General features: G+C 33.3%; 2 protein-coding genes across 2 annotated transcripts in view; one reads left to right on the plus strand and one right to left on the minus strand.

Annotated features, from left to right (window-relative positions):
- Positions 1–12475, minus strand: part of LOC122529544 — a 49169-nt gene extending 36694 nt beyond the window's left edge. Inside the window, exons 1-2 of the mRNA XM_043655784.1 lie at positions 12436–12475; positions 11797–12041 (exon numbers count right to left, since the gene is read on the minus strand). Coding sequence (XP_043511719.1) covers positions 11797–12041; positions 12436–12475 — 285 coding nt within the window. The remainder of the gene's footprint in view (positions 1–11796; positions 12042–12435) is intronic.
- A 3393-nt stretch (positions 12476–15868) lies between these two features.
- On the plus strand, positions 15869–16858 carry LOC122529545. The gene has a single exon (XM_043655785.1). It carries the CDS (start codon positions 15869–15871, stop codon positions 16856–16858), a length of 990 nt encoding a protein of 329 aa, XP_043511720.1.
- Positions 16859–24115: the final 7257 nt, after the last annotated feature.

The raw sequence follows: 24115 nt of genomic DNA on the forward strand, positions 1-24115 counted from the left end.
TCATCCCAATTATGATTATTATGAAAATTGAATATACCATCCCTGGTAAAACTAGCTTACTAGAGTTTGCTCTGTTTATAAAATTCATTACATCTCATAAACGAAGACAGATGGGACATGTATATTATATGACTTTTTTTCATTATTTTTAGGCGTACAATCAGCTCCTCACGAGTTACGAAACATCCTGTATACCCAATTATACCTACCCTAATTACAAGTATAAAATACCATATAATTATCAGTATATGAAATCTTTATGAAAGGCTAGAAATCATGAAAAAATAACATCCTCTTCAGATTCGTACGCCGGATAAAATAGATATATTAAATAGATATATTAAAATTGTCCCGATTTCCGATCGAAATTGTTTCAAAGTATAAAAATTGAAGCTGAAGTCAATTGAAACGAAATGTTTGACAAGTGGTCATAGTTGTTTTTGCGTAACGATTCAAATTTTGCCATTGTCGAAAGGGGATGATGGTTCAATTGACCTACGCTAACAATAATAATAATTGTAACAGTAACGAAACTAATATCATTATTTTTTTTTCTAAAAATCTGTAATAAAAATTTTCTTGGAAGACTGAATTTCATGATATTATTTTTGTTTTATTTTCACTTGCCAAATCGATTAACTCTGTTAGTCGATTCTAAAATTATTCTAACAGTAACAATTACTCCTAGAGTACATACTATCTTGTGCATTTTATATGTCGTTGAATGAAATCAAGAACATTCAACAATGTTTATTTGAATTTACATTTTGAAGGGAATTTAAAAAAAAAAATAATGTGTACTACTTTGTCATTTTTCTCTTCCTGTTTTTCTGAAATTAATCAATAATCTACGAGATATATCATAGATCGTCGTACAATTGCAAATATTTCTTTCGTGTCTCGCATACAGTATCGCATGTATTTTCAAGTTTTTTTTTGTCGCAAGTCCAGCATTACTTACAAACCAAATAAACATCCACATGAAAAATGATCCAAAGAGTTCAATTCAGGCGAATCGTATTATGTTTGCCTTTGTGGAGTAATCTTCTTTCATGTTGGTAATAACCTTACCTTTACAACTTTTAATTCCTCTGTCCTTCCTTCGATTAAACATTTAATACGTATTGCAAGGAGATTTACTTGCGAGACAGAATAAATAACGAACAATATGAGTTAATGAATAAAAGTTGATTTTTTTTTTTTTAGCAGAGCAATTCCTTTTAGGTTTAAAATAGGCTAGATTAGATAGGTTAGATAATTTTTACACCTTCAAGTATCGAACGTTTTGTTTCTTCAATACTTTGTATTTAATTTAATACTCAAGTGCTAGACTCGACACTCAAATTATATCAATCAATCAATTACAGCCAATTATAATCAATCAATTACAATCAATTACAATTCTTGTAATCAAAAGTGTTTTAGATGAGAATTAAGGTACTAAGTTTGTCAATTTTAGTATACATTATTATAGTATATTAATAAATTTTATAGAATATTTATTATTAATATTAATTTTTCTTTGAAAAAATTATTTGCATATTCAATTTCATTTAATAATATTTTAATAATTTTTATATATATAATCAATATTAAACAATTTATATTATTTTCTATTATATATCCAATTATTTTATATTTTATTATTAATTTATTAATAAAATTAAATTTTAGAAAATTATATATTATTTTTAATTTTAAATTTATGAATTGTACATTTAAATTATGAATTTTAATTTATTCTATATTACCATTAACACTTAGATTTATATTAAAATGAAATTTTTTGTATAAAATAATTAAATTTAATAAATTTATTTTATATTTACATTTATTATGTTTATTATCAAGATTACTATTAATATGAAAGTATTTAATTGTTTTTAAAAAATTTATATATATAAACAACAATTATATTTATTTTAAAATTAATAAAAAAATAAATTTATTTATTTTCTTATTTACAAACATATTTATATTTTTATTTATTATATTTAATTTCACAAATAATTTTAATTATAACAATAAATTTAAAACATTTATTGCAACTAAATGATACAAAATTAAAATTAGATAAAAGATTACATTAATTTTATAATTTATAAAACTACACAAAATTACTGTACTAGGTGCCATAACTGGAAATTATAGGATCTAGCAAAACTATTATATTATTTCCTTATTTATGAAAAGAAATGCAGTAGACAATGAATATAAAAAAAAAAAAATATTTTAATATCACTCTCGATTTGTCCGTTCATCATTTTGAACATCTTATGACAATTTTACTGCAAAACTGAAGTTTGTCAATTACAATCAATTACAATTAAAAGTGTTTTAGATGAGAATTAACCAAGTTTATTTCAATTTTAATGTACATTATTGTAGTATTTGAATAAATATTTCTTTCATCGTATCATCTCCATGCACCGTTACATCTGGAACGTAAATATCACCGAGATCTACTTTATTAGCATAATACGACGATACTGACGCAACTTTCAACAACCGAGATATCTGTATTATGCGAACAGCATAAACATACATATCTGATATCCTCTGCAGATATTCAAATTCTTCCTTTTGAATTTTATGGACAAAGTTCGCAGGTTACATTTCAATTTGAGTAAGCAACAAACTGAAAACAAACTAGATTACTTTACATTTATTTTCGAGTAAGTAGCAATTGAAGACAAACTTTTATAAATCTATAAATACGCGAATGTTAAAGTCAATCCTTCCAGGTTTCCAAAAAATGTAAAAAAATTTTGGATCACTTGACAAAGTGCATTATATAGGGTGTCTATAAAGTCTCTTTACAATTTCAAAAATTTATCACAAAGGCAAATGAAAAGATAGACGAGTGAAAATTATTAAAAAATGAGACATATATATTTAAGTATTTTCTTTCTCATTTAATATACCTCTTCTATGAGCACTAATAGTTCTATATGGGCAACTAATATACATCTTCTATATGAGCACTAATAGTTCTACATGGGCAACTCCTTGCACTTGAAACAGTCAGTGTCAAACTTGCCCATGTAGAGGTGTATCAAATGAGGCAGAATGAAACTTAAATATATTCGTCACATTTTTTAATAACTTTTACTTATCTGTCTCTTCATTTGCCTTTGTGATAAATTTTTGAAATTGTAAAGCGACTTTATGGACACCCTCTATATCAATCAGTTTTTAAATCAAACCTTCAACAGGAGAACCTTTTCAAAAAGGAGAAAGAACTTCATCTCGCGAGGCACAAAATTTTACTTGGGACATCAATGATCCAGTTTGGAGGGTTGAATGTAACAGCTGTGCCAAGATTTTTGAACGAGAGTGCGTATTATATTAACTCCTTGCACGTGAAACAGTCAGTGTCAAACTTGCCGGCTGAATAATATTCATCACACGTTGTACATAAATTTCCAGCCAATTCGAATACAACGCGAATCGGTAGTTTGTCAAATTTCGCAGAGCTGATGTATCAAAGTCGAGGATCAAAATATAACTGACGCCGTATTTCTCGTACGATCTTTCGATCTCAATGAGACGAAAATTCCTCCAGCTTCCATAAATTCCTGTCGAACCGGGGCCAACGCGATAGAAGTATAATACTTCAGTATCACGATGTTGCGATGCTGCTTTTAAGATCTCGTTGCATTTTTTCGAAAAATATTGGTGGAATTCGTTAAAGAGTCCAGAGAAGAGAGAAGAGATATCAACTGTTGTGGAATTATTATTTCGAAATTTGGCCATGTGAATGAGGAGGTGTTGATTTTTTTCGAGTACTTTGCCTAAAATATCTAGGAGACTGTCTATAATTCCACGCAACACAATTTATAAGAGACATTTACCTGCAACCGCAAATATGATGTTTAAAAAATATTGAATTACGTTCGGGGGATGATCGTGAAAATGATCGTGAGCTGAGACTAACAACTGGGACAAAGTTACTAACAATAAAGAGTCGAACAATAGGACGAGACCTAAGATCTAATCCAAACATATACTGATAGTATTAATTAATATAAACACATTCCAAGCGATACAAGAATATTTTTAATTATTTAATTATTTAATTATTCGAAGGTAAAGTTTCGAATGGCGGTGACATATATAGAGAAAAGTTGTTTCAGGATCATGTCATGTTTGACAACGCGTCTCAAACTATAAATAAAAAAATCTGTCGGATTTGTTCTTTTTTCTTCTTTTTCTTTTCTTTTTTTCACTTAGTTTTGTAAGCTGTTATAGCAAAGCACGTGCGACTGATATACATACGTTCAAGCAAGTGTCCACTCAATTCGCCGTAATGTCGACAAAATAAATTCAGTTTTAATATTTATGAAAATTATCGTGAGATCGGTAGATGACCAACTTCAAATATATGATAGATCGGTCGGTTACCAACTTCAAATATATATATTTATATATATATTTATAATAATAAATATCATATATATTATATTATATATATAAAATAATAAATATTATATATATTATATTATATACATAAAATAATAAATTATAATAAATATATAAAATAATAAATATTATATATATTATATTATATATATAAAATAATAAATATTATGTATATTATATTATATATATAAAATAATAAATATTATATATATTATATTATATATATAAAATAATAAATATTATATTATAAAATAATATTGATTATTAAATATTAATTATTAAATTATATATTATTTTATATATTATATAATTATTTATGTTATAAATAATATTGATGAATAATTAAAAATAATGATTAATATTATATATATTATAAAATAATATTGATGAATATTAATTATTAAATTATATATTATTTTATATATTATATAATTATATATGTATTAAAATAATATTATACAATATATAATTATATATGTTATAAAATAATATTGTATTAAAATAATATTATACAATATATAATTATATATGTTATAAAATAATATTGATGAATATTAACATTTGAAGTTGCTAACGTTAAATTAATATTAACATAAGATTGAAGAATGGCATGTCAATATCAGGAAAATCAACAATTACGTACAGAATGTTAATTCGTTGGATGTGCTGGCACTTTTACAAAGTTTAAAAATAACGACACGAACAGTTTATCAGTAATTTCTGCAAAAGCAGTGATAAAAGAACGACCGAGAAAGGTGAGAAATTTCATGGAAAATTAAAAGGATATTCGAATCTCAAAGCGGGCAGTCAGTTGGTTAACCAAGTTTAAATCACGTCACGGGATTCGTCGGATAGATATTAGCGGGAGAACTCTTCTCGCAGGCAAGGCTGTTGCAGAAGTTTTCCAAAGTTAATTTTAATAAATTTTTAACCGAGGGTGAGTATGCATTGCTACGAGAATAATTACAATGCAACGGGGCTAACGTGAAAAGCATTGCTACAGAAAACTTTAGATCTTGAAAAATCAATATCTGGCAGAAAAACGAGTAAAGATTGTGCTCTGTGTTTTTTTTTTCATTGGAAAATGATGACGAGAGCAGGCCAATCACTTTATATCGTCAGCCGTTCGATTAATAATTTCGCCCCGAAGAAAATGGCGAAATTATTAAACATCGACATGGATGACCTGTTCTGGAATGTTTTTAGAAGAATGGACAATGAACTATAGCGTCACAACAGCCGCGTTAGGACTTCTTGCCAGCATAAAAAAACGGGAGAGATGCTGTCCTTATCTAAAAATGGAAAAAATAAATTATTTTACATGGATAAGAAGCCCAACGCCTTCCGTACACATAATTCTAATAATTAGAATCAACTGTGGTAATAAAAAAAGAAAATGAATAGTAAATAACATAATAATATAATAAACGACATTATAACAAAGTAAATAAAATAATAACATAACAAATTACGTAATAGAATAATAAATAACATAATAACGTAATAAATGACATTATAACAAAATAAATAACATAATAACATAATAAATAACAATAATATAATAAATGATTTTAAAATATGATAAATAACATTATTATAACATAATAAATGACATAATAACATAATAAATTACGTAATAGCATAATAAATAACATAATAACATAATAAATGACGTTATAACATAATAAATAACATAATAACATAATAAATGACATAATAACATAGTAAATGACATAATAACTGAATAAATAACATAATAACACAATAAATGACATTATAACATGATAAATAATATTATAACATAATAAATGACATAATAACATAGTAAATGACATAATAACATAATAAATGACATTATAACATAATAAATTACGTAATAGCATAATAAATAACATAATAACGTAATAACTGACATTATAACAAAATAAATAACATAATAACATAATAAATAACATAATAATATAATAAATGACATTAAAACATGATTAATAACATTATAACATAATAAATGACATAATAACATAATAAATTACGTAATAGCATAATAAATGACATAATAACGTAATAAATAACATAATAACATAATAAATAACATAATAATATAATAAATGACATTAAAACATTATAAATAACATTATTATAACATAATAAATGACATAATAACATAATAAATTACGTAATAGCATAATAAATAACATAATAACATAATAAATGACATTATAACATAATAAATAACATAATAACGTAATAAATGACATAATAACATAGAAAATTAACATTATAACATAATAAATAACATAATAACGTAATAAATGACATAATAACATAGTAAATGACGTAATAACATAATAACACAATAAATGACATTATAACATGATAAATAACATTATAACATAATAAATGACATAATAACATAGTAAATATCATAATAATATAATAAATAAGATAGTAACATAGTAAATGACATTAAAACATGATAAATAACATTAAAACATGATAAATAACATTATAACATAATAAATGACATCATAACATAATAAATTACGTAATAGCATAATAAATAACATAATAACATAATAAATGACATTATAACTTAATAAATAACATAATAACATAATAAATGACATAATGACATAATAACATAATAAATAACTTAATTACATAAGTTACATAATAACATAACAACTTATTATTGTTATTTACTATTTGTTGAAATTTGCGTTACTATATTTAATATACTTATTAATTATAACTTTTTCCATACTTTAAAAGATGGCAATAAATTGGTGTCTTTTGCCTGAAAAGTTAATTCCGTTCGGTTCATCATTAATTGCACTTTTTGAATATTGTTATTAGATTGTATATATACATATATATATAATATATTAGATTATTATTAAGTATTAAGTTTACATAATTCACTAAAATCTTATACGGCACTATGAAACAACATTAACATTGGCTGATGACAACTGTACCTGGTTAATACTATTTAGTATACATGTAACAGTGTTACGTAATACATCAAAACGTTTACCCAACACTTGTTATGATTCACGATATTATTATCACGCAATTATAATTAATCATTCTCTAGTGAGATAAATATTGTACGAAAAATTATTTTACCAACGTATACGAATGCTGACGATTATTAACGTATGAAATATTATACGCTCTGATCACTAACGTATATGAAATATGCATTATGCAAAATGAAAAATATGTTTTCAGAATCGTTTAATCGTAACGTAAATATTCATCCAGGTCCCATTGTCTAACTATTTTATAAAAATATGCATTTGCATAAATTTCCGCAGTCTCATTCACAACAGTTATCAGTGAAATTATCTTTCGATTGTTTATGACGCTAGGGAGGAAATTTATTTTGATTGCTCATATAACAGTTGCCAGTGAGAGAAATTTATTTCGATTCTCGTCTTCTTCGTTAATTTCTGCGAGATTTACATCAGCAAGTAATTTTGAAAATGTTTTTACGCGATAGCGGAGGAATTTTTTTGGTCGAACTACGAGCGACCGAAATAGAGAAATAGATCTTTTCTCATTTATAACTGTCGTTACGAGCAACCGAAATAAATTTCTCTCATCGAAAAACTATTACACGCGACTGAGATACAATAAAATTCATCGGTAATAGTTATCGGCAGTGAAAAAAAAATACCGAGTCATTTATAATTATTATCTGTAATCAAAATATTTAATTTTTTTCAGTCACGTGGTATGTTAAAAAATTTTGCTCACATTTATTCTTCAACTTAGGTTTCCGTTGCTCTTTTTATAAAAATTTTTTGAACAATTGTTGTTAAAACAAAAGGATACAAGCTCGTGTTCTGTTTTGAGGAAATGCTACAAGATAATATCTCAAATAAAATAAACGTTACCTTCACGCAAGAAACATTATGTTGTAGCTGTTCCCGTTCAAAAATGATTAAGTAAAATTAAAAATTTAATTATCCAATTGCTATCGTTAGGAAAAAATTAGAACATCGAAATGTTTTATCGAGTACGATGTAATTTCACTTTATTCACTGCAACGTATTGCGTCGTATTATTAAAATATTTCGATTGCAGTTAAACATAGACGAACGTAATTACGCATGAATATTCAATATCCGCGAACATTTCGTACGATCGTACGGAAAATATGTGTACATGTATTTGCGACACTAGGATATTGCATTATTAGGTACACACCATTACGTATTGTGCACAAACATGTGTGGAGTACATACGGATATGTGCACAACAAAATAATATATTCACAGTTTTGTAAAGATTTAGATAGACTGCTATTTTTTAATTTTTCTACCATATACTTTTATTTCATTTTGTAATAAAATTTCCAACTCTGTTATAATAGTTGACCATATGTATAAAGACGACGTCACAAGTATGTAGACACGGTAGTTTGTATTGTTTCAATTAATTTTAATTCCTGGGCACGATAAATCTCGAAATTACATATGTTGCCCGTGATACCTTCGCTTGGCGAATTTTATAATTTGCGATTCATTGTAGACTCTAAAAAACAATCTTGCAAAGTGTTGTACCCTCATTTAAAGCTAATTTCTTGGTTAGGTTTGTAAACATTTATAGATTTCGGCAAAAAAGAAAAAAAAAACAGCCTGTAAGTAGATTTCACTTTAAGTTACAAGGGTGAGTCTATCAGTTCGCTTGGAAAAGAGTCGCACATTTTGGATCGATCAACCGGTTATTGTTCAACGTTTCCCGTGTCACGTCCCAGGTTTGGGCCTCTGCTGTTCTTTGTAAATAGGCCAGAACTTCCGGGGGCCATGGGAATGTGACAGCACAGGATCGTGTCGGTGAAGGATGGGTAATGATGGTGAAGGGAAGCGTTTTTCTCTCAGAGTCGCCAGCTCAAGACTCATCCAGAGGGGCAGGCAGGGGGCTGATGGCGGCGACTCGTGCCCTAAATGCTTGCGTGGAAACTTTTATCTTAGGGTATCTTAGGGCCGGTTTGCACGTGTTTGCTTAATCTGGTGATCGCTGTCGATCGATTGATTACCTGCTTCCACTTACGGCTTGTGAAGGTATATGTTTGGAACTTGTACATAGAGATAATATACGTAGAAGTAATACGGATGAAATTTTTCTCCATTTAATATTCGTATTATGCTAGTTTTAGAATTCTCGAGTTGTCTCAGACTCACACGTGGATTTTTAACTTCAGCTACTTTTTCTTTGTTTCTTTTGTTAATAAATTTTATTGAAGATTTTGTTTTGTTATTAAATTTTTTTTACATTACATGTTTATTAGTGTCAACAAATAAACTTTTATTATTAAAAATATATTGGTATTTAACAAAATTTTTATTCAATAAATGTACTGATGAAAGCATTTGTCTTAAACAATATATACAAGAAAATACGAAGAGAACTATATCAAACACAAAAGAAAAAAGAAGAAAAATATATTCATAATATTCATTTCACTTTGAAAGTAAAAAAATTTTACATTTATACGTCACATATATACTTTGCAAGCATCATTATTATACAATGTGTGATACTTGTTACAAATAAACAATATGCATAATACATGCATTAAAGTATACTTCTTCACAAGTTTTTATATTTCTTTGGTCACATTTTTTTGCAATAAAGAAATCAAATTTTTATACGTAGACAATCAATTTGACGAATGTAGCCGGGTCAATAAATATTCAAATTTCATTTTCACGGAAATGAAGCGTTGCACGAACAAATTTTACTTCATATTTTCGATTTATTTGTACATATAGAATAATCTACTATCGATGATGTATTCCCGCTTAGTTTGAATTGGCCAATATTCTGTATATATGTAATGCTCGACCGCAGTCTGTATAATAGATAAAACTGATAGAGTGAGGTTACAGTTAGTGGTTGAAGTTAACAAATTTCGGTAAGATTGTTAAGCAGGATTACAAATTCATCTAACCATATTCACACGGTCGAATAAATGCATGTAGAGACTTGTGATTCTTCTGAGAATGGAATTTTTATCGTCAACGGTAGTTTAAAATTGTTTAAAAATTTGGATTGTATATAACTCGAATATAAATTAGAAACAAGTAGACTGTGCACGGATTTCCATGCAAGAAATATGCAAACCACTATACTAATATACTATGCAGAATATTGTATATGTTAGTCGTTTTACATTATTTTTCATAATTTGCGTTGCAATATATAATAATAATAATTACATTATTTTTCATAATTTGCGTTGCAATATATAATAATAATAATAATAATAATAATAATAATAATAATAATAATAATGATCTTCTATACTGAAATTGTATCGCTTGTTGAAAAACTTAATTTATAAGCACGTGTGATTGATATATATTTCAATTTTTATTTGTATATGTAAATTTGCATTTAAATATTCACTGGTGCTCTCGTACCACTTAAAATGTTTTCAAGTTTACATAATGAGTCATAGCCAGGATTCTTTCTAAGCTTTAATATTTTCTCCAAATGTGCATACATGCTATGTATGCTTTCCATACATTTTACAATATCGTTAGTTATTTGCATTGATGCAGCAAAATTTTTATATTCTATAAGAGAAAGTGCCAAANGCCAAATCAAGTTTCAGCTTTTCCCCTTCATCAAACAATTTTATTACCTATATTAGAAATAGTATCATTCAGAAATATTGATAATAAAATTGTCGTTAATATCAAAATTTGACTAAGAATTGCAAATTAAGATTGCCTCTCTAAATATTTTGCTCAGAATAGTGCAGCCTCCAACTGTGTTCGCTCTTTTAATGACCAACTGTGATGGACGTGTGAAGCGTATGAAATTTTTGTAAATTGCTGTGCGATGGGAAGCTTTTAAAAAGAAAAAAAAAAACACTCGTTTTACCGCTGGTTACTGAGTGTATTTACTTTAGGCCAGTGTCGCGTCGTATTTTCTCCAATAATCTATTTTGAAATAGTTTGCCAGCCTTTGGCATACACCGAGCTGTATCTGTCACTAGGAGCAAAACCTTCTCATCTCCTGCGTTTGATAATCGTAACATTCAAAGTGCCGAATCAACGAATCGAGCGGTGACTGCGTGATTTATTTTCTCTAATTGCGTACGGGCGAGCAAACGAAGCGTTGACACTTCCGATAGCTAAATTAGCGACACAACGACCAGTTACTGTCTGCTCGTTTATAAAGATTCGAATGTTACAACGTCCCTTCGAACGTTCCGAACACACGATTCATAAAGATTTTGCAGATAATTTTTGTCTGAGAGTGCATTTATTAGGAATAGTTTGACCAGTATATTTCTTCAAAAAGTTATTCCACGTTGTATCGTTTAAACATCGCCAAGGTATTTTTACGACTTACCATCGCTTGACACGAGTCGCCATAAAATTGATTCGCGTTTGACACTTGATCGCTCGTATGCGCTGTTGAATCATTGCATATTTCTTCTGCGATACTCGCATGTTGCGATCGTTGTGATTTTCTATTAATCCGTTTACTGCACGCCTGCCAATGAACAACATCTCCTTCAAGAATAAATCTTGCATCACCTACTTCACTTATCCATTTGACAAACATAAATTGCTTGGTATTTTTCGTTTTAAGCACTGCACGAAAACGATTAAATCGAATTAACGTGTCTGTTACGTTTCTGTCACTTTGCACTTGTATATGAAATCAACGTTGCCATTTCTTTGGAGTCGCGTTGAATTCAAATTATACTCGCTTATTATAAACTCATCGTTGTACATGTAAAAGTATCATGAATTATAATTCATGATTCATAAATTGTTGCAAAGGAGAATGTATAAAATGTGCAAAAAGTATGTAACGTATTCATTTATCTTTCATATTTGTGAAATATGCGAAATATATGTAAAGCAAGTATTTGCATAAAAATCCGCAGTCTAGACATGAGATATAATTGTGCTGATGTTTATGTAAATTCATGTTTTCCTGGGAAAAGGATAAAAATGGCAGAGTCGGGTAGAAATCTATTACGTCGTTTAAATTCCAAAGATCCATATTTCATTTCATGCATTTTGAACAATGAACACATACTAATGTCCAAAAGCGTATATCATATATACACACGTTCTTTTAATTTCATCCGTTTGTTCAATCAATTTGATTCAGATTATCGGTTAAAATTCTCAGAATCTTAATTTACAAAATTATCCATTTGTACTATCGACAAGAGTGTATCCTCAAAGTCCTGATAGTGTTTTATCATCGTTTTTTTAATTGTTCATTAATACATATATGCAAAGTTTAACGAGTGAACGCACTCTGCTCGACTACACTATCGTTTGAAATAATTAACTCGTGACGTTCACGCTACTGGAAAGTAAAAGTTGAACAAACAATTTTGTACCACGAGTAATTGGTTGTACAAAAGGAAAGAAAGGAAATTGAATGGATGCTTCATCTTCTTTCTCGTCCTTTTTGCACAATCCTCTCCCTCTAATGCAATTGCTATCGCAGTTAAAATCCTCGGACTGGAAATGAAAAATATTTATACACGTTGAAGGTTTGATTCTTTTCGTTGTAACGATCGATATTCACGTACTGGCGAATAAAACGCTACGAATATGTGCTTTCGTTCTGCGTAGCTCGTTTACACGCGAATTTTTATGTTCGTTATGTTTCTGTCCATTTACAATGATACAATTAAAAGATTATTGAAAAATGGAAATGTCACTCCAGAGGATCAAACGTAATTAATGACTGTAGTTAAAGATTATTGATCATAAAATAATTAATAATCGCTGATTAATAAACAAGAGTAGCAATGAAAATCATCAATCGTAAAATGATTGCACTTTGAATTGTGATTTTTTGTACATTTTGTGTATAAAAAGTAGGTATTTATTATTTGTTTTGCAAATTTTATCAGGACGTGTTGTCAATTGAAAGTCTCATCTAGTTCTTGGCTCGTTATTTAACAAATTTTTCCAATACGACTCGATGAAGATGGATTTTAACGATAGACTTATCGAATGTACAAAATTTTAAGATTCATCGTGATGGACGCTCGTTATTACACTAAAAATATCTAATGAGAATTGTAAACTTTAAAAAATTATTTTAAATTCAATAATACAGACACGTATATACGCAGCAGAAAAAAAAAAAAAAAAGTAGATATTTTTCTCTAATTTTGATCTACTCAAACTGCAATAATAGTTATTTCCAATAATAACATTTAATTATATCCAACAGCATAGCTCCATAGTGATTAACACTTTTTTTGAACATGTTCCAGCAATGTGAATAAAATATAAATCAATCACGTAATGATTTAAAAATTACAGATCAACGATTTGCGAAAAAATTAATCAAGGCTACTGATTTATTTTACACGCCGACTAATCAATTATTACTATAATCATTATTTAGTAATTGATTACAGAAATGGTTACAAAGTAATGGATCCTCAAAAATGCTGCATACTCAAAGGCACAGTTGTCATGATTTACGTGTAGCTGTGCAGAGTATCACAGCAAATCGTCGATAGTTTGGCTAACAATTGTATTTTATATTCCAGTAGTTCAGTTAACGCGTACGTCAAATATAATATTCAGGGTGTTTTGTAATTTGTGCGACTCACCTCACGCCTAAAAATAATGAAAAAAAAAAGTTATATAAATACATGTCCCATCTGTCTTCGTTTATGAGATGTAATGAATTTTATAAACAGAGCAAACTCTAGTAAGCCTTATTTTACCAGGGATGATATATTCAATCTTCATAATAATCATAATTGTGATGAAGAAAACCCACTTGTTATTGTGCATTCAAGACATCAACATCAGTTTAGTTTAAATTTAGCATGGGCAGGAATAATTGATAAATTTTTAATTGGACCTTTTTTTCTTGATGGGAAACTAACAGGCACAAAGTACGTTGATTTTTTCAGCACGCGTTTATTACACGAAATATTAGAGGAAGTTGCAGTCGATATTAGATTATTCGTACGCGGTTTATGCATGATGGAGCTCCGCCGCATTTTAGCCGAGTGGCTAGCCAATTTTTAAATCGACACTTTGCAAACAAATGGATCGGTCGTGGAGGTCTTATTGCATGGCCTGCTCGTTCTCCGGATTTGAGTCCATTAGATTTTCATTTGTGGGGACATTTAAAATCTATTGTATACGCAACATCGATTGAAAATGGTGAAATAGTAGGAAATAAAATAGAGCAAGGCTTCAGACAAACTCGAGAAACACGAGGAATGATAGAGAGAGTAACCAGATGAATGACAAGACGCGTGCAGGCGGTCATTTCGAGCATCTTTTGTAAAAGTAATTAAAACAGAAAATTCATTGTATCTCATAAACGAAGACAGATCGGACATATATTTATATGATTTCTTCTTTTTATTATTTTTAGGCGTACAATCAGCTTCCAAAGTGAGCCCCACAAGTTGCAAAACACTCTTTGTATTGCTAAATTTAGCGTCGCATATAATTGAATGTAAATCTACATTGCACACAGAACGTTCCAATATTTCTCAGCCAAACACGGGGTGGCCAACGTATTTTGAAAGCAATATTAAACTCTCGTTTCATCTAACAATCTTTCGGAAATTTCACGCGCAATGGCTTACATCGTTTGACCGGAAAAATCGAAAACGCTCTGTGTTTTGCACGCTTTTCGCGCTTTTTGCATATTTCACGTGTACAAACATTCGCAGTCTAGTTACAAGTTACGAAGAAAAACAAAAAAAAAAAAACGAATAAATCTAGATTAATCTGGTAATCGCTTTGTGAAATTGGCATTTTAATATACAGGGTGAGTCTCGTAACGTGACGACAGTCAAGTAACTCGTAAAATATTTGTTGCTGAAAAAAATGTTTCAGATGAAAGTTGCATGGCTTCCAGGGGGATACATAGTATGGCAATCAGTTTTATGTTATTTTGCTTTTTTATCAATAGTCACCTTCAATTTTTTAAATGGAATAGTTGATATCTCTTCCCGAATTCGGATAAAGCGTTGAATTCTACATGAAAAAGTATTACACCAAACAGAGTCTGAAATATGTAGCGGCTAGCAGAAGAAAAGACGTTTTCTCAGACAGAAAAGTTAGAAAAATTTACGACTCACGACCGCTATTGAATTGAAAAGGCTCAAGTCAGTTTTGTAGTGCGTTAGACCGAACGTCCGCACTTGTAGTTTTAGAAATAAACAGCCTCAATAGCATTCCTGCGAAGCGTCGTAAACACTTGGATTCCTAAGGGCCACCCAGATCAACATCTGGAAAGCACTTGGAGAAAGTGAGTGAGGCCCAGATGAAACCCTGCTACACCGCCGCAATTCGGGGAAAATGGGTCCCCACTCTCGAGAAAATGCGTCACGAACGCAAGGAGTAGGCGGCGCAATTTCGTGACAACCTAATTGGTCGAAACCCAAAAACGGTTTAGCCAATTAGGGATGTCCGAGACGACGGGGACCGAGTTTTCCTCGGAGCGAAAAAGTTCCAAAGACGAGAGAACAAGTCGAACAGCCATCGAGATACGCCGCGAACAAAGTTCCGCGTCTATTGTGACTTTACAAGTAAAAGTGTTAACAAACGATATTTGTCCAAATCATTTGTCCTGCACTAGCCGCGACGAACATCCCCAAAAAAAATTGGTGATTAGTGTAGTGAATTCAAAAAGACTCGAAATGGCAACGAGGGGTACGACACAGTTCTATGCGCCGTTGTTTTGGCCGGAGAAACCGGACTTGTGGTTTAAGCAATTAGATATACATTTCGATGCGAACGACGTGAGATCCGACCAAGCAAAATTTAGTTTCGCGCTCGCGCATATGGACGCTTCAAACGCGGGCGAGATCGCCGATATAATTAGCTGTCCGCCCGAGTATGATCGTTACGAAACACTGAGAACGGAGATGGTCCGCCGCCTCAACGCGATTCGTAGGAATCAATTGCAGGGACTGTTTGAACAAGAGGAAATGGGTGATCGAACACCGTCGCAGTTCCTCCGCCACATGAGGACGTTGGCAGGCGAAGCGGCGACGGACGAATTTTTGAAAACCAAGTGGCTGAATAGATTGCCACCGGCAGTTCGGACGATCGTGAGCACACTGTACGTCCCATTGGACCAACTGGCGGTCGCGGCAGACAGAATTCAGGAGACGATACCCACGATTGTCGCGAGTAACGCTAGGCACCCAGAGATGGACCAGTTGAACCGAAAGCTGGATGACCTCCGAAAGCAGATGGCCGAGCTCGTTAAGACTTTCGCTCGGGCCACGGCAAGAACGAGATCGAGGTCGAGATCAAAAAGCCGACGGAGAAGATCGAAGTCACCAGCGGCAAAGGACCACTGCTGGTACCATAAAACCTTTGGAGACCGATCCACAAAATGTCGGTCGCCGTGCAATTTCAATTTGGGAAATGGGGAGTTTCGACACTAAACATGGCTAATAGTGACAAGCTGTCTCTTTGTCACCGATCTTGCGACAAAAATGGAGTTCCTAGTCCGAGCGCGTACGTGTATCAAAGGACAAACGGAGAAGTCGATGTACGCGGCGAACGGAACTACCATAAGTATGGTATAAGAATCCCTCCGGCTTGACCTTGGACTTCGACGAGCGTTCCAGTGGAAATTGGTCGTCGCCGACGTGGCGAAACCCATCATAGGAGAGGATCTCCTAACCCACTGCGGGCTGCTCGTCGACCTCCGACGCCGACGATTATTGGACACCACGACATCGTTTTTCTCAACGGGGAAGATCGCCAACGGAGAACCGGCTTCAGTGAGGACCATCGTGGACGACTTGCCGTACCATCAGCTCCTCGCCAAGTACCCGGACGTCACGAGACCGACAGCGACCCCGCGTAAGGTAAAGCACGATGTCGTCCATTATATCAATACGACGCCTGGTCCTTCAGTGCATTGCAGACCGCGCAGACTGGCATCGGATATGTACAAGATCGCGTATACAGAGTTTAACGAGTTGATGAGCCAGGGTACACATCCGCCCGTCCAAGAGCCAGTGGGCTTCCGCTCTACACATGGTTCCCAAAAAAAGGATCGCGGATGGCGACCCTGCGGCGATTATCGCGCGTTAAATTCACGAACGGTGCCCGATCGATATCCGATACCGCATATCGAAGATTTTTCGCGAATGCTCTCCGGGAAGAAATTATTCTCGACCATCGACCTGGTGCGCGCTTACCATCAAATTCCGGTCCATCCTGGGGACATATCGAAAACAGAGATAACGACGACACCCTTCGGTTTGTACGAATACACAGTAATGCACATTTGGATTGAGCAACGCCGCGCAAACCTTTCAGCGGTTCATCGATACCGTCTTGAGGGGGCTAGATTTCTGTTACGCGTACTTGGACGACAGTTTAGTCGCCTCCCGAGACGAGAAGGAACATGGCGAGCACTTGGAACAGCTGTTCGCATTTAGGTTAGACGAGTACGGCGTGGTAGTCAATCCAGCAAAGTGTGTATTCGCGCAAGCCGAATAAGATAAAGTTTCTCGGTTAGACGGAACCGCTCGCCGAAAAAGTAGAAGCGATTTTAGATTTTCCTAAACCGGGTACCGTGAAACAATTTCGTAGGTTGAACTTCTACCGAAGATTCATACCCAGCTCCGGTGAGCCAGTTTTTAAAGAATCGGAAATTAAGAGATAATTCTCCGATCCAATGGTTCGCCGAGGCGGAGACAGCATTTCAAGCGCTGAAAGATGCGCCATCGAACGCCGCGTTGTTAGCACATCCATCGAATCGTGCGAATCTCGCGATTATGGTGGATTATGCGTCCGATTTCGCGCTAGGAGCAACTCTTCAGCAACGAGAGGAAGGTGTGCGTGGCGACCACTAGCCTTCTTCACGAAGGCCTTGTCGTCGGCAAATGTTGCGTCCCGAGCATTGCACCGAGCTGCTTGAATAGCCTCGGTTCGAACTGTCTGCCTTGATCGGTGGTGACGCGGGCAGGAGTGCCGAATCGGGATATCCAACCTTCGATAAAAGCTCTCGCGACTGTTTCCGCTTCGATACTCGCGATCGGCAAGACTTTGGGCCAGCGCTTGTGTACCTGTCAACACAAGTGAGGCAGTATCTCTTCCCCTCTGAACTCGGTAGCGGGCCCACTAGGTCGATATGCACATGCTCGAACCTAGTGGACGGCGGTAAAACGTTCGCTGTGGGACTAATCACGTGCCTGCTAACTTTAGCGCGTTGACACTGTACGCAGCTTCGTGCCCATTTCCTACAATCGCGGTCGATCGACGGCCAAACGAAACGTTGTTTCATCAGCCTGACTGTCGTCTTAATACCTGAGTGCGCTAATACCATGCACAGAATCGAATGCCTGTCTACGATATGCAGGTGTGACAAACGGCCTGCATGCGTCAGTCGATATATCGCAGTACACGGCGGTATCGCAACCAAAGGGTTTGATCTTTCGTAATTGCAACAAAGTGCCAGACGCGGTGAGGAATCGCTTCAATTCCTCGTCGGAATTTTGTGACTGGGCTCGACGTTCGTAGTCTGGTGCCGCGGTCACTGCTTCTACTCGCGAAAGTGCGTCAGCCACCACCTCGTTGTCCTTTCCCTCTGACGTGTCGGATATCGGTCGTGAATTGACTAATGAAGTCGAGATATCGGAACTGTACGTGGCGTACTTTTTTCTGGTTTCTGTCTAAATGCATATACCAACGGTTTATGGTCGGTATACACGACAAACGATCGTCCTTCCGCCGCGTGCCGAAATTGTTTAATCGCGGAATAAACGGCGAGCAACTACCTGTCGTAGGCGCATCGTCAGCTAAAAGCCGTAAAATCAAGTGTCACGCCAACGATCGTTGGACAAAAGTTCTCCCAACGGTCCTCCGTTGGCATACGAGCAGCGTATCGAGGGGATTTACACGCATCCTCCGCGGAATTAGTCTACGGTCAGACGATACGTTTACCGGCCGATTTCTTCGCGGAGAGCAAACCGAACGGTAGAAACAACACGGAACCGGCCGAAATGGTTAAGCAGCTGAGACAAACATTCAGCAAAGTCACGCCACGGAACGCGGAGAATCTTCCAGTTTAAAGACTCAGACACAGAGTCTCACGTGTTTGCTGCGAAACCTGTACCAAGGCCCGTTCCCTGTTGTTTCCCGTAAAGACAAAACGTGTGTAGTCAGGATTAGGGGAAAAGACACACGCACGTGTCTATCGAGCGCCTCAAATCTGTCTACGTATTAGATAGTAATACGATAGACGACAACAATAACGACGCGTACGTGCAAGATGGACGACCGTGCATAACGCGCGAGCCGTGTTAAAGTTAGGTTCCCAGACCGCCTTCAGCTACGCTGGTGAACACGACTTAAACTTTTTGTAAATAATTGTAAATAATAGCATTAAGTTTAGAATAGTCGTAAACTCTTGGATTCCTAAGGGCCATGCAGATCAACATCTGGAAAGCACTTGGAGAAAGTGAGGCCCAGAGGAAACCCTGCTACACCGCCACAATTCGGGGAAAATGGGTCCCCACTCTCGAGAAAATGCGTCTCGAACGCAAGGATTAGGCGACGCAATTTCGTGACAACCTAATTGGTCAAAACCCAAAAACGGTTTAGCCAATTAGGGATGTCCGAGACGGGGACCGAGTTTTCCTCGGAGCGAAAAAGTTCCAAAGACGAGAGAACAAGTCGAACAGCCATCGAGTCAAAGATAAGAACACGACGGAAATTCGGGGCCGTCTTTGAATGCGTATAAACTCTGCGATACGCCGCGAACAAAGTTCCGCGTCTATTGTGACTTTACAAATAAAAGTGTTAACAAACGATATTTGTCCAAATCATTTATCCTGCACTACCCGCGACGAACATCCCCCCAAAAATACATACATTAAAAACATTTTCTTACATTGTACTAGAAAAGACCGTTAATCTCAGTAACTATGTATTTGAAGAGATATTAACTATTCCATTTAAAAAATTGACGGTGACCTTCACATCTCGATAAAAAAGCAAAATAACATAAAACTTACGGTACTATATGTCCCTCTGAAAGCCATGCAACGTTTATCTGAAACATTTTTTGATTTGACTGTCGTCACTTTACGAGACTCACCCTGTATAGGGAATTTGTTCAAAGTGCAAATACAAATTTAGAGATTTCCTCGTTTTTATTCCATTTCAAGGAAAATCGCCGACAAGGGGAAAAAAGAAGTTTTATTTCCTTATTCGTTTAGTAAATTTATTAGTTCAATCAAATCAATTCAGTCGTAGCTGCAGTGAACTTAACCTCTTACGTGTCACGCGCGTCGAGAATATTTGGCTGAAAATTGCGATATTTTCTCAGTTTTAAGTATATTGAAATATAACCCAGGCAAAACAAATGATAAATTTATTACTTCTTGGTAATAGTTCTATCCAGTGATGTATCGACGAGTTCAGAAAGAAACCAATTGTCGCATGGTCACTCGTTATGGTCCGTAAACCAGTTACTAGCGCAAGAGGTTACCCAAACACATCATCAGAAGAGTGTCTAGTTACAACCAGAGTGGCCAACATTCGATGTAACGTTTGTATTGCCAATCTTTCGAACGGTATCTTTATTAAACGGATGATAAAATAGGTGAAGTAAAATAATGATGATATCATCGTCTGAAAGACATTTTATCCGCTTCCAAAGATGTTTAAGATTTAAATTCGGGACAAAATTATAAGAGACTGTATATTTGCAAAATTTGCAAAGTTATTAAATACAAATTCGTTGTAACGAAGAGTACAATTGTATCAGTAACCACGAAAAATTGTCGGCAATCGTAATCATATTAAGATACTTTTTTTTCTGAAAAATTGTAAAAGTTCAAACTTGTGTGGAAACATTGAAAAAATTTGTTTCGCGACCTCTCAACATCTCTCTTTTACAATCACCCTTTAAAACTTGTGATTGAATATCAGAAAATTCTATAATCGAGATATCAGCATTTTATAATTCTAATTACATTTTGTCGTCTAACTTCAACATTCGAAATTTATTATATCCTTTTGTTAGTAAAACGAAGAAAAACAAATGTCACTGTCGTTTCAAATACAGCTTGCAAAACACAGCACAATTTTTTTTGTTCAGCAAATTATGTCAGATTAACATAATATTTAGAAACGGACAAAGATTAAACCTGTTTGTTCAAAAATATCTCTGAAAGAACATCGAGGCTTAACCTGTTGCGCTGGAATGACGTGCCACGCACGTCGAGAATTTTTTTGCCCCGAAATTACAATATTTTCTCTCTAGCTTTCAGGCAAAACGAATAATAAATTTATGACTTGTCAATCATTTCTGTGATATCGTACCGACGAGTTCGAAAGGAAAGCGACGAATTATTGTATATATGGTTTGGTCACTCGTTACGGTCCGCAATCAGTTGCCAGCGGGCAAGTGGTTAATTCTAGAAATTCTAGAAAACTAATAAAAATGTCACTTTCCCTGTGGAATTGTAGGACAGTATGCAGAATCGTTTACGGTAGCAAATATTATAAGCTTCTTCTCTACAACTTGTACGGGGTAAGCTTTCCGACATGTGTTACTGGGTTTGAGGATTATTGTTTACCCTCTCGTTTAGGCTGACCTACAATATATTCGTTCACATAATCTCAGAGATATTTCAGTTGATTCTCAAACGATTCCCAATAACTGACGAACAAAGCTTTAAACTTGTAATTTTCTTATTTTCATTTTTCTTCTATTTCTAAGAGTGTAAAAAAATATTGATACACCTAGTTTTTTTTTTACAGTGTCTTTATTGTAATATATTTAGTGTATCGTAGTATATATTATTAAAAAAAATGTATTTAAACATTAGTTTATTACTTACGTAAAAAAGTAATGCAGTTTCGAGTAATGAATTGCACAATAACAATATGAGAAAAGTGTTGACAGATCCTAAAACCTTTAGTGCTTAATCTACATTTTTGTATACTTTTACAAATACTAAAATGTCACTGAACAATACGACATTAATATCAACACTTGTCTGCAAACCATTAGAAGTATTGTTTCTATAACGTAACAATAAAATATAAATATAATAAATGTAATTAAAAATTTAAAATATAATTTATTATTATCTATTTTTAAAACAACAATTGTTAATATAAGAATAGATCTATTACTATTTATTCTGTTCAAGATATAGATGTAATAAATACAATTAAAAATTTAGAATATAATTTATTATTATATATTTAAATGTTATTTAAAAATAACAACTACAATTCTTAATATAAGAATAGATAATTCTTAATTGAACACGAGAGGAATAATACGATATTTTACAACAAAATAGTTATTCAGAGTCATCGCTATTATGTGTCACTAATATATCATCCAGATAAGCAGCCAGGATCCATATATTTTCCTCGTATCGCCCAAAAGCCATAAACCACATTACAGCCATTGTACGTGAGCAACAGCTCACTGTTCATGGTGTTTAGTACATAAACACAGCGTTCGTTAAATTTCCAAGAACGGTATTGTAAAATTCGTGTGATATTTAATAATTTAATAATCGAACATTTAAGAAACTATTATAGTTACTGTAGTTTTGTGAAAATACTACACATCTGGAAAATTCCGATTCTCCAGGATGAACATGGGTCTAGATAATGAAATTTATAATAGATAATAAATAGATAATAGAATAAGAGAGTTTATGCATAATTCAATTATATTATAACACAATTGTATGAAATGAATTATACAACACGCAATAGAATTTTTTTAATTAATATAACGAATTTGAAGGATAGAATATTTAATTCCGAGTTCCAGTCAAATTTTTACTTCTGTAGCAAAAAGTTTGGCTGAAAGGTAAATTTACAGTTTAATTGTTTTCCCCAATTTTATCACTAAGATAAGGAATCAATCAAGCTAAAATTGAGAAAAGCTAAGATAAAAATTTACCGGTTAAAATTTCAATTCGTATGTCAAATTAGAGACTCGGAATTTCTTCTTCAGATTTTTTTCAACGAAACAAAGGAAAATTAAACATGATGCTGCCGCGTCAGTTGTAACCGTACTTTTATGCTGAAACTTTCGTTTTTTTTTTTTTATAACATTTTATGAGAAAAAAAAAATAGTACGTCAAATTGGCACAAAGGTTAACGAGAAATATGAAGACACCTTTCAGGGAGTTTTGCCCTAGGGAGAGTTAATTTCTAGGTATGTGTGCAATAATGCTTCTATTTCGATAGTAATCATGAAGTCTTTTGAAGAAGTTAGCCTGTTAAACGGTATTATTTACGTCACGTGATTATTAATATAATACAGGATGTTACAATTTCAAAAATTTATTACACAGGCAATTGATGAGACATCTCCGTCAGATTTGTTCCATGTACTCGGTGGTTCATCAAGGTTTTTATCACATTGCATTTCAGGTACCCTGTTGATGAATAAGATACTGTTAAACGAACCCCTTGCAAAATGGCTATTCCTCGAGAGAAGGCACAGTGCGTGTCATGGTTTATTGAAACCAAATCGGGTCTGCAGACTCGGCGAAACTTGAGAACCAAGTATGCAAGAGATCCATCGTCACGTCCATCAATTTGTGCATGGCACGAGAAATTTATGGAGACAGGGACAGTGTTCGATAAAGGGAGGAATGGACGACCAAGAACATCTGAGGAAACTATCGATCGTGTAAGAAATC

The sequence above is a fragment of the Frieseomelitta varia genome, unplaced genomic scaffold (genome assembly GCF_011392965.1).
Source record: "Frieseomelitta varia isolate USP_RPSP 00005682 unplaced genomic scaffold, Fvar_1.2 scaffold_292, whole genome shotgun sequence".
Lineage (NCBI taxonomy): Eukaryota > Metazoa > Arthropoda > Insecta > Hymenoptera > Apidae > Frieseomelitta > Frieseomelitta varia.

Excerpts from the sequence above, each read along its gene's own strand:
- LOC122529545 (XM_043655785.1), top strand. The coding sequence starts at position 15,869 with ATGTCCGAGACGACGGGGACCGAGTTTTCCTCGGAGCGAAAAAGTTCC.